Genomic DNA, 15,757 nt, shown 5'->3' on the forward strand with positions numbered 1-15,757 from the left:
GGGGTTGAAGGCATGGCAACACCAAGTTCCTGCAACAAAGACGAGATCCAACAAAGTTCTGCAGCAGTGTTAGCTATCGATCGATACTCTGCTTCCGTCGAAGAGCGAGCAACACCAGTTTGCTTTTTCGAACTCCATGCGATTGGAGTTGAGCCAAGATACGCAATGTAGGCGTTGGTAGACAAGTAATCGTCGGGATCTCCGGCCCAATCTGCGTCGGAGAAAGCGTGGAGATGTGTTGGGGAGCGCCTATTAATGAAGATACCATGAGAGAGTGTGCCAGCGAGATAACGCAGAATCCGTTTGGCCGCTTGCCAATGAGCATTGGTGGGGCGATGCATGAATTGGGAGAGCTTGTTGACACTATAAGCTATGTCTAGTCGTGTATATGACAGATACTGAAGACTCCCAATGACCATTCTGTACTCAGTAGGATTGTCAAGCGGCTTCCCGGATAAAAGAGACAGCTTAGGATCAGTTGCTTGAGGTGTAGAGACCGGCTTAGCATCGATCATCTGAAGCTTAGTAAGCAAGTCTACAATATACTTTCGCTGCATCAAATGAAGCCCATTCTTCGTTCTGGTTACTTCTATGCCCAAGAAGTAATGCAAGTCAGTGGGATCTTTCAAGGAGAACCGGGAGGAGAGGACATGTATACACGCTGAGACAAGAGAAGAACTGCTACCCGTGACGATAATATCGTCGACGTACACCATGATGTAAAGAATATGTGGGCCATGAATGTAAATAAAAACCGAAGTATCAGCAGCCGAATTGTAGCAACCCATCTGAGAAAGAAACGTCTTGAGTTCCTGATACCAAGCCCGTGGCGCCTGTTTGAGGCCATACAATGCCTTCCGCAGACGACAGACATGTTGCGGACGATCGGGATCAACGAAGCCCGGAGGTTGGGAGACATACACCTCATCTTGTAAGGTTCCTTGGAGGAATGCATTGTTGACGTCTAGTTGTTTTAGCGGCCAAGAGCGAGTGACAGCAAGATGAAGTACCAGACGGATGGTCACCGACTTGACGACCGGGCTAAACGTCTCAGCATAGTCAATCCCATATGCTTGCTTATCTCCACGAGCGACCCATCTGGATTTGTACCTGTCAAGAGTTCCATCAGGTAAATATTTTAGTGTATGTACCCATTTAGTACTAATAACATTTTGAGTCGGAGCTGGTGGGACCAATTCAAACGTTTCATTGGCGATCTGAGCTTTGTACTCAGCAGCCATAGATCGTCGCCAATTCTCATCTCGCATAGCCTGGGCTAGGGTGGTGGGAATAGAGATAGGTGATTTTGTGGTGGTGGTGGCAACGAGAGTGAGCTTTTTAGTGGGTTTGATGATGTTGTTTTTGGCTCGGGTTCTCATAGGATGAATATTTGGGTTTTCTGGTTCTTGGTTTATGGGTTCTGGTGAAACAGAGGCTGGTGGTATCGGAAGATCAGGGGAAGCAGAGGGTGATGGAGACGGAGATGGTGAAACAGAGGGTATGGGTTGCGGCTGTGACGTTTGTGTCGTATCCTGAGATGTGTCGGCTGAATTAACTCCATCACTCATATGTGGACTCTGTGCCGAAGAAGCAGAGTCTGTTACTGCAGTCGGAGACGTTGCAGGCAGGTGAGGATCCTGGCCCGGGGGAGGCACTAACGGCGGTTGTACGAGTGGCGACTGTCCGGTTGGGATGAGAGTTGGGGGATCAAAGGATGGCTGAGCTTGGGCTTCTTGAGGTTTGTCAGATCGCAGAGGAGTGGCAAAAGGGAAGCTTGTCTCGATAAAAGTCACGTGTCTGGAGACATAAATGCGACCACTCTGACGATCCAGGCAAAGATACGCGCTCTGAGTGAGGGAGTATCCAATGAACACACACGACATCGAACGTGAATCCAACTTGTGTTGCGCGTAAGGTCTGAGCCAAGGGAAGCACTCAGAGCCAAAAACTCGGAGTTTCAAATAGTTTGGTGATTTCTTGAATAACTTGGCATAAGGAGACTGTTGGTTCAAGACTGAAGAAGGCTGGCGGTTTATCAGGTACACAGCAACAGCACATGCGTAAGTCCAGTAACTCGTAGGGATGAAGGCTTGATGGAGAAGTGTGAACCCTGTTTCGACAATATGTCGGTGTTTCCGCTCGGCAAGCCCATTATGTTCTGGTGTATGAGGAGGAGAGGTGTAGTGGGAGATGCCAGATTGAGCAAGATCATGTCGCAGAGCCACAAATTCACCGCCATTATCAGAGTATAAGTTCCGGATTTGATAGCCAAAATGCTTCTCAACAAGTCGCCTGTACTGAAGAAATGTGGCTCGCACTTCAGATTTTCGTTTTAATGGATAAAGCCATGTGTAACGGGTGAAATGATCAACAAAAATAAGGTAGTATTTGTAGTGATCAACAGAAAGAATAGGAGAAGTCCACACATCAGTGTAAACATATTGTAAAGGATGAGAGGATGTGATTGTGTTTGAGTAAAAAGGAAGCTTATGGCTTTTATTAATAAGACAATGAGAACAGGGTAAAAGTTTTTGAGAAGAATCAGAAAGCGGTAAAGCAAATTGCGAGACAACATTTTGTAAAGTAGAAGAAGAAGGATGTCCCAATCTTGAGTGCCAAGAGGACAGAGACGTTTTTGGTGTGGGTGAGGCAAAGAGGGAAATGGTATTTTGGGATGTGACTGGCCACTCGTACAACTCGTCTTTAGTTTTGCCTTGGAGTAATCGGACCCCCGTGCTGAGATCCTTCACCTGAAAATGAGCAGGAAAGAATTCAACCGACACATTGTTAGAATTACACAAACGAAACACAGAGATAACATTTTTCTGTAGGTTTGGAATATAAAGGATATTGTGTAAGGCATAAGAACGAGTTGGAGTTTTAAGGGAAGTGAAACCAGTATGCGAGATGGGAAGGCTCGAACCATCGGCTATAGTGACCTCCTCGCCACCAGTGTAAGGATGATGCAGAGAGAGATTGTTCAAGTCGGTGGTGAGATGGTGGGTTGCGCCACTGTCAAGAATCCAATTGTTTGGATTGTAGGACTGCGCCATAGCCATATTGACACGCGGGTGCCATGAGGTTGGCGATGGAGAGCTCGGAGGCGGAGCATAACCAGCGTTCGGAGGCGGAGCATAGGCAGAGCTCTGGAGTTGCGAGCAGCGTCTCGCACTGTGACCATGAGTGCCGCACAATTGGCATCGTCCTTGGTACCCGCGGAGCTGTTGACTAGGACGAGAAGAGAACTGCTGCTGTTGTTGCTGCCAGGTTTGATGTCCTCTGTTGTTGTTGCGGTGCTGGCCTTGCTGAGAGTTGCGATTTGTGTTCTGAGAAGAGCCACGGTACTGAACAGCATTCGCAGTAATGGGTAGAGCCGGAGCAGTCACGGTCTGAGACTGTAACTTAACTTCATGATTAAGCAACTTTTCATGGACTTCAGTGAGGGAGGGAGGCAAATCACGTCCCTGTATCTGGTCCACAATCGACTTGTAGTCATCTGGTAGACCGTCAAGGACGAACTCAAGCTGGTCCTCAATGTCAAAGGGCTTGCCAAGTAGTGAGAGCTGATCGAATCGAGTCGTAAAACCTTGAATGTAGGAATCGATTGTCATGGTTCCTTTCTTCCAAGTTTTGACTTGTTGACGCAGCTGTTGGACATGACCTCTGCTAGGCTTCGCATAGGTTGCAGATAAGGTTTCCCAAATCTGAGCAGAAGTAGTCGTGGTGGAGAGAATCGGTTGGATTGAAACCGTGATCGCACCAAGCAAAGAGCTGTATACCAGCTTATCTTGTCGCGCCCACAACGTGTAGGCTGGGTTTGGGGTAGAGACACCATCGGTGGTTGTCATCACAGGTGGTGCTACGGATTCGCCGGTGATATATCCGGCTAGAGCATAACCGTCGAGAAGAGCATGGACTTGACGGCTCCACATGAGGAAGTTGGAGGCCGTGAGCTTCGTGACATTCGTCATGTTGACGTTAAGGAGATTCGGGGATCCGGGAACAACAATGGTCTCATGAGAAGGAGTTGATGAGACAGACATCTTCGATCTCTTGTAGAAGAAAAGAGATGAGAGTTTTGAAAATTTTGTGTTTGGCGGCTGTTTGATATTTTTAGGATCCCTAGGTATCAAGCTCTGATACCATATAGAATTAGTGAGCTGAATGAGTTTATTAGAATAACAGAGTACGGTATTTATACAGTATACACAAGACTAATTAGGGATTCTATATTTACATAAACACCCTTATACATTAATCCTCTACAGTTTTCTCCCGAATGGCTGTCTCAGAGCTTTGGAACAAATGTGTAGTAGTTTTCTCTGGAAAGGTGCCCCTTCAGGAGCGAGAGGAGCTAAAGTTGCTTGGGATATCGTCTGTACTTCAACAAAATCGGGAGGTCTGGGGCTTAGAAAATTGAGCTCTTGGAACAGAGTGATGGGATTGAAACTGATCTGGATGCTCTTCACCTCTTCTGGCTCCTTATGGGTTTCGTGGTCAAGGCTACACCGGATTGGGGATGAAAACTTCTGGGTTTTGGATGCATCTAGATCTCAGAGTTGGATTTGGCAATCTTTGTGCAAACTCAGACAACTTGCTAGACCTTACCCATAAGTTCTTGCCTGCTAGAATGAAACTGCACTTGCTTTCTTTTCTCTTTCATTACCCATAAGTTCTTGCCTGCTGTTTCCATAAAACTCAGTGCCCTGCAAGCCAGGAGCAACGTGATTCAGAGATAATGAGATATTATTCAAAACCAAAATCAAGCTGAGTAGGATCGGTGTGCCCAAAGTTAAAATAATTCTTCTAAACAAAAATAAAAAGATATTCTTCTTCATTGAGATTTCACTCAATGTTTTACCAAAAGAAATCACTCAAAGGTCTCATTTCCTGGCAAGATGTCTACAAACAAGATATTATAATCTTACCGATTAAATTTTGGACAAGGTCAGCCGATGAGATGCAGGAAGTTAAACTCTTTTGATACAAGTATAAAAAGGAGATCAGTTGCAAAGGCCTCGTGGCAAGAGGAGGTTGTTAGAGTTGACTTTCAACGGAAACAAGGAATGACACGTGTTAACATTTGATTGATGGAAGTAACAGTTTGTTAAGAGTCGTTAGAACAGAGTATAAAGGTAACAGAGTCATGCAATTTTTAGATTCATTCAGAAAGTGTGATTGTGATTCTTCTTAGACCTGTAAAAATCTGTAATTCTCGAGGTTCATTGTTGGAGAGGATTGTTCTTATTCGGAATCTTCTACCATTGAGCTATCGAATCTGTGTTTCGGATTCAACCTCTGTCATCTTCTGAGACTCCTATCCTAAGACCCGAATGCATTAATTAGCTGTCTTATCGGACGATTGTCTCTCCCCAAGTCAGGCTTGGGCTACAATACTTGTCTACCTTAGGTCTGGCTTGCTTGGTGATCACGCCACTGAAATTTTCAACTTCTGCAGAGCTATCATCTTCTCTGGTTGCGGTTTCGGGCCCATTTTATGATGTCATTCTTATATTCCACGTCTTTATTTGAGGCTTGTGGTTTGCAAAAAACTCGTAATATTCTCTGAGAATCTGTAGTTGCTAAGTCAGGTTCGCGTCTACTCCTTAGAGCTTATGCAGTTCATCTCGGGTAAGAATATCAAGGGCTCATCCTCTGAGCTACATTTCAAATGTTATGCCATGGGATGGCTTGGCTGAGTTACTATCATGTTAACCAAACGTTTCCTGACCAGGTGGCTGATGGCTCACTCAGAGTCAGAAACACTCTTGTCACACTTAAATCATCACATATCGCTGTGGCGTCCAGTTCTACAGGGTTAGACATCTCTCCAGAGGATCTATCGAGTGTTGAAAAATATGTTTCCTGTTTTTATAAACTCTCTGCTTCTGTTACCACAGCTTCAACAAACTGATTCTCTTCAAACGATTTTAGAAAGATGGGAAGAACTGTTTGAAGCTAAAAAAAGCCGAACTAGTGCCGTGTAATGAGGAAAATGAGTGGGGAGATGATGATGATTGGAATGATGGATGGGAAACACTTCAGGACTTAGAACAATATGTAGTCCCAGCTCAAATCTTTACATTGCTTTGGGCATGCCTGAAAACGTTCTGCAACTTATAGATAGATCGCTTGAGAAACCAGAAGAGGTCTTTCTTGAAGAGAGTCTGACCTGTTTCTCGCACTTAATATTTCTCTGTTGTTACCCTACGAAAGAATCAAAGATCTCAGTGCCTAAGTGTTGTTAAAGAAAAGTTAAAGCAACAAGGCCTTCCAGAGCTATTGAGTCAATCAAAAAGTTTTTCACAGTTATACATTCTGAGACTCTCTCAACAATCAATCTCAAATTCGAGCTATGGCTCAGTCTTCTCTTTCCTCTGTTATCTAATACAAGTTCTGAGAGACAGTCTTTGTCATGTTTTGGGGAACACCAGAGGAGGATTCATGAGTTCATAATTCAAATAATATTTACTGAAAAATTCAACGACTAAGATCAACGATTCTGAGGCATCAAATCCATAAAATCTTTATACAGAGGCATGCATGCAAATTTTTGCCCAGCCCTAGACTCTAGCTGAAGAGTTTTAAAGCAGTTTTATACGGAAATTTTCAAAAGCCTAGTCGCTTGAGAAGAAAATGTAAAGAGAATACAAATAAAATATAAGAATCTTAACATATTTCACATCTCTCTCAGTCAACAAAGGTACGTACATGAGAACCTTCGAGGAACAGATTCACTTCCCGCCCTTAATACATCTCTCTATCTCTCTATAGGCAAACTTAAAGCATTGCAGGAGATCAAGTGTCTCAGTTCGTCGAACAGCTTCACCGCGTCAGTGTGCCAGTATGTTTCACTTGTAAATTCTCTGTTTGCCACTAATATCAAATCATTGGTAAAAACAAATATACATTAATTCCTACAAAATAGTCTCAACTAAAGTGTAGTTTATGCAAATACAAATAAGTTGCCGAGAAGTTCAGTCCTAGATAAATATATACCTGATAGTCCATAATTGCTGAGAGTCTCCTTCAGCTGCTGTCTGACTCCACTATCTATTTCCCAGATCAATCAACGAATTGTAACAGAAGGGATGTGTTGGATTTTGTAATAATCCTCTCTTCCTTTCGACAGTCTCTTTTCCCATCCCTTTCCCATATCATAACAGGTCAGCTTCTTCAAAGAAGTGATGAATCGCAGTCTATCAGGAAGCTCCTTTAACTTTGGACAATAGTGAATATCGAGAGTATGGAGAAGGGGCATGGAGCCTTCTTCTACTATCCACTCTTCCCACTCATATAATCCATCAAATCTTAGCTTCTGCAGTTGAGGAAACCCACCATTGGAGCAAACCATTCTCCTTCCATAAAAAGATATTTCCCCTAAATACACCTCTTTTAGGTGAAGCAGCTTCTCTAAAACTGGCATCGGACTCTCCTCCAAACAACACCCAGTTATAGATATAGTTGTAAGGTGAGGAGGCAAGTATCTTTCCGACAATCTAATAATTGAGTATTCAACAGTAAGATGATTTAAGGAAGTGATGAATCGCAGCCCATCAGGAAGCTCATTTAATTTATTGCAGCTACTAATATCGAGAGTATGGAGAAGGGGCATAGAGCCTTCTTCTACTACCCATTCTTCCCACTCCTCTAATCCATAAAAAACTAGATTCTGCAATTGAGGAAATCCATTCCTTGAGCAACTCATTCTCCTCCCACTGAAAGACTTACTCGATAATTTAACCAATTTCAAGTGAAGCAACTTCTCTAGAATCGGCATCGGATCATCTGTAAAACAACAATCAGTTAGTGATATGGTTGTAAGTTGAGAAGGCAAGTATTCTTCTAACAATCTCAAACTGAATTCGTCTCCCATATTATCAACACTCAGATCCTCCAAGTTAGTGATGAATCGGACTGCATCAGGAAGCTCCTTTAGCTTTGAACAACATGTAATATCGAGAGTCTGGAGAAGGGGCATAGAGCCTTCTTCTACTATCCACTCTTCCCACTCCTCTAATCTCTTAAATTTTAGCTTCTCCAACTGAGGAAACCCACCTCTCGAACAAACCATTCTCCTCCCACTGAAAGATCGACCATGTAAACTAATCTCTTTCAAGTGAAGCAACTTCTCTAGAATCGGCATTGGATCCTCCTTCAAACAACACTCCTTTAGAGATATGGTTGTAAGGTGAGAAGGAAAGTGCTGAGCATCAGGTAACCTTGGCATATATATTGCCAACTCCAGCTGTCTGAGATGAACAAAATTCCAAACAAATCCTTCTTCATCATCATTGGTGGGAGTATAACGTCTTTTGTTCTTTATGATAAGACTCTCCAAGTGTGAAAGTTTACTTAGAGATGAAGATAGAGTTTTTAGAGATGAAGATAGAGTTTCGATAGCATAACTCTCGTCTCTGATAAAGATAGTGAGAGATCTGAGCCGTGTCATACCTTGTAGATCCGTCACTCTCCCATGTTTTGTGGAGAAACTCTCCAACGTTTCCAGCTTCACCAGATTTTCCAATTCCAACTTTGTCTCATCATGTAAGCTCTCTGGCAAACACAAGAATGTCAATTCTCGCATCTCTTTCAATATACTGGGCATGTAGACTGGATATCTCCATTCTACACATAGGTTTAAATAGAGAAGCTTCTTCAGATTCCGCATAGAAGAAGGCAGTTGAGTTACATATGACCCCTTGAAACTAAGATATCTCAAGTGGATGAGCTTCCCGATGCTAGAGGGTACATTTCCTCCTTCAAACCCCACATAAGAGAGATCTAACACTCTCATCAGCTTATGCCTTGTAAACAGTAAATTTGTTGCCTTCCATCCTCTGCACTTGATAAATAAGAGATTTCTAAGGCTTGGATTCTTCACCTCTGTATCGACATTCAATGTATCAGCATGCCAACTTACGACAGAAAGTCTGCGAGACTTACAAGGATATTTCAAATTTGCAGTTGATGCGTCAATGGTTTGTACGAAATTCTCTTCTTCAGCTTTGCGCAAACAAACTTCTCTCATCATGTCATGCAACTGACATGTTTCAAATCTTAAAGTTTTAACATCTCTTTTAGAAATAACCATGTTCCTCTTCACCAGTTCTTCTATGTATCCATCTGCAACCTCTCGAATGCTCGCTCCATCCATTGAGCTCAGTATTCCTTCTGCAGCCCAGTAATAGGAAAGTGTCTCCACATCTATATCATAATCTTCTGGAAAACTAGCAAGGTAAAGGAAGCAATGCTTTAAATAAGCAGGCAGCTCCTCGAAACTCAGATTCAAAACATCGTAAACCTTCGTATTGACATTTCTGTCCTCAGAGCCACTCCCTGTAACGATGCGAGCTTTGATGTTCTCTTGTATCATTTTCCACTGATGCAATGTGTACTTCTTACATAACAATCCCCCCAAAACCTTAATAGCCAGTGGTAGACCTCCACAATGTTTAAGCATCTCCATTCCGATTTCTTTCATGTTGACTTCGTCAATCTTCAATTCTGCGCATCAGTGACAAGAAAGTTCGAAAGTATCATATATTGTAGTCACTTTTTTATTAATTTACTATAACAAAAGAAAATCCAAGTAGGTCGTCTTTGAAAACTTACCATCTGTGTCTTTAATAGGAAATGCTATCCTTTGAAAAAGATCCCAACTTTCTTCAAAAGTTAGGCATTCTGGTCTGAAGTTAACACATTGTCTATCTGCATGTAATCCCACTTCCTCATTGCGGGAAGTAAGTAATACCTTCCATCCTGCAAAACATTCATATTTCATAATTTTTCCATGATCCAATTTTGAGTTTTGAAAACACAGCCTAACATATGTCACATAAGGATGTTCACCTTTTTTCGGCAGAAACACATGCTTGATTAGGTCCCAGTCTCCTTCTTTCCATATATCATCAATGACGATCAAAGCCTTTTGTGTTTCCAACACTCGAACAATCTTCTCCAGAAGTTCGTCTTCCATCATCTTTGACACGTCGCATTCAGGCCTGAATTGTCGCAAGACTGTCTGCCAGACACGCTTCCTTTCAAACTGTTGCGAAACACAAACCCATGCTAATCCTGGAAAATGACTTTTTATTGTCTCATGATTAAAAACTTTTCTTGCGAGTGTGGTTTTACCAAGACCGCCCATCCCGGTTATTGAAACTACTTGACTGCTATCCTCCTCCACCAAATAGCCAACCAATATCCCAATATTTCTCTCCATCCCAACAATAGGTTATTGAAACTACTTGACTGATATAAAACGTTTGTCTCATTTCTCTTTCTTTTACCTGTAGAGACTTCATATGGTCGTCATCGACAATGACCTTTTGTACGTCAAGTTTCTGCATATCACTGATCACTGTAGAGATCCTCTTGCTTATGGTTTTCATATCAAACCCAAGCACCATGCTTTTCACAGTAACATATGCAAATCTTTTCACCCTGCTACTGCTTGATTCTCCGATTTCTTTCTTCAGAATAAAGGTTTCGATGATATCTTCTGCATCGAAAACAATTTCTTTGATGTCTTTGATAGTTTTCCTCACCATTTCACTTGCATGTTTCTTGGCCTCTGCATCTTTCAGAAAGCACCTTAACATATCCACATCATTTTTCAATCCCTCGAACTGCTCTTCAACTCCTTCAAATTGCCCAGTTTCTTGGACAAGTAGGTTCCAAAGCCTCTCGACAGCAAATGGTAAAAGTGCCACTCCCACTGCCAACTCAGCCATAGGTCTCCTGTTCAAACATGAAATTAGTAATCAATAACCGCTAGAGAGCAGATCCTTGAGATGTGTTACAAAAAAAAAAAAAAAAAAAAAAAAGAGCAGATCCTTGAGTTCATAGTCCTGATAATTATTTTTCTGCAAATTCTAGTCATGATAATATATACTTTTAAAACTAGTTTTTGGTTTTTGATTATCCAAAATCCATTTTTTACCCAGTCATGATTTTGACAAAAGTAGTTTTCCTATTTTTTAGGGAAACTAGTTTTTACTTGCTTTTACCTTTTTCTACATAGAAACCAAAATCTCCCTTTTCTTTGTTTCTCACGACCAAAAGCCAAAAAACTTTTTTTTTATTTTTTAAAAATATCACTAAATTTAGATAAATAAAGAGTATATAATAAGTACACTTCTCAGTCTACAAAACATACAAAACAAACGTGAAACAACATTACTTTTTTTAAGTAACTAGAGTTATATCTTTACTACTTATTGAAACAATTAATTAACGTAAATTTATTTATTTTTAATCAATATTTTTGTACCATAAGTTTTATACCAAATTAATTAAAGCTTTAAATTAAAAGTATAATAATTTTGTTACATTTTAATTACTTTTGTATTTTAAAAAAATCTATTAATTTTTATGTAAATTTATTGTTTTCCATTTTTTATAATATTATAAAATTTTAGTTTATTCAAATAATATAAATATTATTATGTACTATACCATATGTGTAGACTTATATTTGCCACAATTTTAAAAGTCTTTGTTAATTTGTGTTAAATTTTTTATTTAAATTTGTAAATATTATTATCAACAACTATTTAATTCTAAATTTTAATATAAAAGTATTGCATATACAGTTAAATTCTACCCATATAATTAAAATTTTGAAGCTAACCATTAATGAATATATATAGATTATAGTTACGATAAAGTTTTATTTAAAAAATATGTCTACACATTTTACTTAAATTTTACATGTACGGCTTTCTACATATATTATGTATACAAGTTTATAAAATAATTTTTGTATATATATATATAAGTTTATGTTTAAAACATTGAATTAAAATTTTAAATTTATGTTTAAACATAAGATTAAAATTTTAAATTTATGTTTAAACATGGAATTTTATTATTTTGTGTTCTCTCTTTTTTATAATTTCAAAATAAGTTTATGTATGTTTTGGTAATGATATTTTATATTTTATTATTTTAAAAGTAAAAAACCAAAAAGACAAAAACCAAAAATCAAAAACTAAAAACCAAAATCATCAATCGTGTTTTTCAAAAAGGTAAAATCTACTGCAAAATCAAAAACCAAAAATCAAAATCTAAAATACAAAAACCAAAAACTAAAAACCAAAAACTAAAATCCAAAATCTAAAAACCGAACAAACAATCATCAACTTAATCTATGAAAGATATGAACAACTGAGATGAAATAAATATGCAAAATACAAAAAAATAAAAATCACCTGTTGAAACTCGATCGCTTTTGGTCCAACTGATCTGTATAGAGAAAATATGCGAATGTGTTTTAGTTAGAATTCAGCAGAAGACCTGTTACAAAGAGTTGATTATTCTCGGTCAAGACCGACACAAACCAGCTGTATACACGTATAACCATTTATTCACGTTAAGGAGTGAATCTATTGTAGCCACTTACATTTTGGCTGAGAAAATAAGGGTACAATACGTAGGGCCTAATAGTACAAGTTTCTATTACAATTACTAGGAAACGAATCAGCTTATTCGCGCGGGCATATAAGTTTTTTTAATAACAATCAAATTGCTTAAAATATTAATAAACTGATTATTTTATTTTATTTTCACTTATTTATTATTTTATTTTTATTTGTGTTTACCTCAAACATTTGTTAATTTATTTTATCATATACAAAATTTGCAAGATATATTATAAATGAACATATTATGTTATGGAAATAAAATGCTTAACAGACTAAAAGAAACTCAAGATAAAAAATGTTATAAGATATGTAATAAATAAAATGTGTTGAAATTTATTTAACTGAATTTGGTATACTCTCTCCATTGAATGTAATCTTATCCGTAACTACCCTAAGATTTAAAGAAATTTCAAACTTAACTTAAACTTTTAAATGAATCCGTGATAGGGGTGTTCAATATGGTAAAACCAAACTAAAACCGAAATAGAGAAATTGATTTTAATTCGATAATACCAAACATACCGAATGTCATTTAAAAACAAATCGCAATATATGAATATTGTTTGGTATATAAACCGATTAAACTGAATAGACTGATCAGTTAAAATATAGTAGTATAATTATATGTAAATTATATAAGATAGTTAAGAATATTACATAATTTATTTTATTGATATGATCTTCATATTCAAAATATTTATTTTAGTAATTTATTATTTTATTTATTTAAATTTAAAAGTTTTGTTTTATTTTTATCAAACAAATAAAAATAAATTTTACCTTTTTAACAAATATGTGTGCTAATAGTTAGTTATTTACAATACTATGGATTCAACCTCTGTCATCTTCTGAGACTCCTATCTTAAGACCCGAAGCATTCTAATCTGGATAATATAATCTATGAAAGATTATGAGCAATTGAGATGATATAAATATGCAAAATACAAAAACTAAAAATCACCTGTTGAAAATCGCTTTTCGTTCAACTGATCCGTATAAAGAAAATATGCGAAAAGTGTTTTAGACTTTTCGTTAGAACGAAGCTGAAGACCTATTATAAATTTATTACAGAGGGTTGATTATTCTCAGTCAACACCAACCGACACGAACCAGCTGTATTCACGATAAAGGAGTGAATCTCTTGTGGCGACTTACGTTTTGTCTGAAAAGAAAAGGGGGTAGTACGTGGGGCCTAATGGTACGAGTTTGTATTACAAATTTACAATGATTTGATCTTCTTTCTAATGAAATAAAAGTTGTAACATTTTCTTTAAACGCTGTGGAAAGGTTATAATCTTGTTAAAACAAAGGGAAAAATTATTGTTGTTAAATGTAGTAAGTATCATTGAAAATATCATGAAACATAGCGTTTAAGAGCTTATGAAAGAAGTAAAATAGGAAAAACAAAAGGAAGATTAGTAAATAAAATTTAAGAGCTTTAACTTTTGTTGTCGAAACGGTTAGTCAATGGATCACATTCACATGCATATTATAGTGTCTAGAAAACACATAGGAAACAGACAATAGGAACAAACATCTCTAGCGGTTTTAGCTAATAACTTGTATCTCTATGTGTTTCTTGCATCACCAGCAAGTAGAGATGTCTATGGTTTACCCATGTCCAAACGCATTTGGATTAAACCAAATTACACTAACAAATAAAATGTTCAATTGGATTTAACCAATTAGAGTATTAGACCCAAGTGGACATGAACTGTCCAATGATATAAAAATCATAGGGTTTATATTTTGAGGAAAAAATCAAATTTTCCTTCCAAAACCGTATATCGAGATTTCCCGCCAAAACCGTAAAATCGAGATTTCCCGCAAAAATCATAAATTTGAGATTTCCCGTCAAAATTGTAAAATCAAGTTTTCGATTTTTCCCGCCAAAACCGTTAAATCAAGATTTCTCGCCAAAACCGTAAAATCGAGATTTCCCGCCAAAATTGTAAAATCGAGTTTTCGGATTTCCCTCCAAAACCGTAAAATCGAGTTTTCGTGCCCAAATCGTAAAGTCGAATTTTCGGATTTTCCCGTCAAAACCGTAAAATCGAGTTTTTCCGCCAAAACCTTAGAATCAAGTTTTTCCGCCAAAACCGTAAAATCGAGTTTTTTCGCAAAACCACTAATTGAATTTCTTCGCCAAAACCGTAAAATCAAGTTTTCCTGCCAAAGCTATAAAATCGAAATTTCCCGCCAAAACCGTAAAATCGAGATTTCTCGCCAAAACCACTAATTGAGTTTTCTCGCTAAAACCGTAAAATCTAGTTTTTCTGCCAAAGCTATAAAATCGAGATTTCCTGCCAAAACTGTAAAATCAAGATTTTCCGTCAAAACCGTAAAATCGAGTTTTCCCGTCAAAACCGTAAAATCGAGTTTTCCGCCAAAACCGTAAAATCGAGTTTTCCCACCAAAATCGTATATATGCTTTTGAATTCTACAAAACATAGTAAATTATGTTAAAAATAAATTTTTAAATGTTAAAACTGATTTTGCATTTGGGCTTATGCGGAATGCCCATTTCGAAATGGCAATTTGGTTTGGACAATTTGGATTTGGTGTGGAGACGTTTGTAGTACACTACCCTGGATATCCATGGTCTATCTCCCGAGCCCTAGAGGCTCTCGGGGTATCCAAGGGATCACAACGGTATGCCTCCCTTACATTGTGTGCTGATATCATCTTAAATTCATTGTTCCCAGCTCCGACCACTGGCAAGTAGCAGTGTCTGTATTGTTTGACGAGCGACCTGTGTGGACAAGAGATTCCATAGTCCAACGACTACTTGATAAAGGTCTTAAACAAGATGCATGTTTTTTTTTTAGCTTTGGTCTGTTATTTGGCTTTCTAATTCACTGTAGAATGAGAAAAAGAGGAGGAGAAGCTTAATGTTTGTTGCATGGTTACAGGGAACTCAGTATCATAACGCAGTCTAGAAGTTCATGGATGTGTGCAAGAGGAGGAGATGATTAATGGATTACATGTCTGAGGACTCATGGATTAAAGAATGGCTGGTTACATGTCTGAGATATCCACTTCCAAGTTACAACATGAGCAGGCATATATGCTTTGCTGTTTTGAGGAGGAAACAGAGACTACTGGGCTGTAGCAGGAGGGATGTGTTTGTGTTTATGCCTTTGATAAATGCTGAAGAGGTCAACTAATGACTTGAGCTACACGAAAAACTTGAACTAGTCACAAAATCTAGTCTCTACAAGTCTTCACTAGGTTATGTGTAACCAAGATATCTCTCACCCTATTTTTTGGACAAGATGTATGCAGGTCTGCTTCTGTCTCAGCATTTGTTGAAACTAGACATTTTGCTT

The 15,757-nt window shown here is 38.3% G+C and overlaps 1 protein-coding gene across 1 annotated transcript; it reads right to left on the reverse strand.

The window, feature by feature from the left end:
* Nucleotides 1–6,579: 6,579 nt before the first annotated feature.
* LOC108811601 (probable disease resistance protein RF9) lies at nt 6,580–12,366 on the reverse strand. Its single transcript, XM_018583661.2, is given in 6 exon segments — nt 6,580–6,876; nt 7,000–9,507; nt 9,616–9,762; nt 9,853–10,243; nt 10,245–10,743; nt 12,216–12,366. Coding segments are annotated over 4 exon segments (3,468 nt in total). The 5' UTR covers nt 10,737–10,743; nt 12,216–12,366; the 3' UTR covers nt 6,580–6,876; nt 7,000–7,069.
* Between the last annotated feature and the right edge of the window lie 3,391 nt (nt 12,367–15,757).

Source organism: Raphanus sativus, chromosome 6 (genome assembly GCF_000801105.2).
Source record: "Raphanus sativus cultivar WK10039 chromosome 6, ASM80110v3, whole genome shotgun sequence".
Taxonomy (NCBI): domain Eukaryota; kingdom Viridiplantae; phylum Streptophyta; class Magnoliopsida; order Brassicales; family Brassicaceae; genus Raphanus; species Raphanus sativus.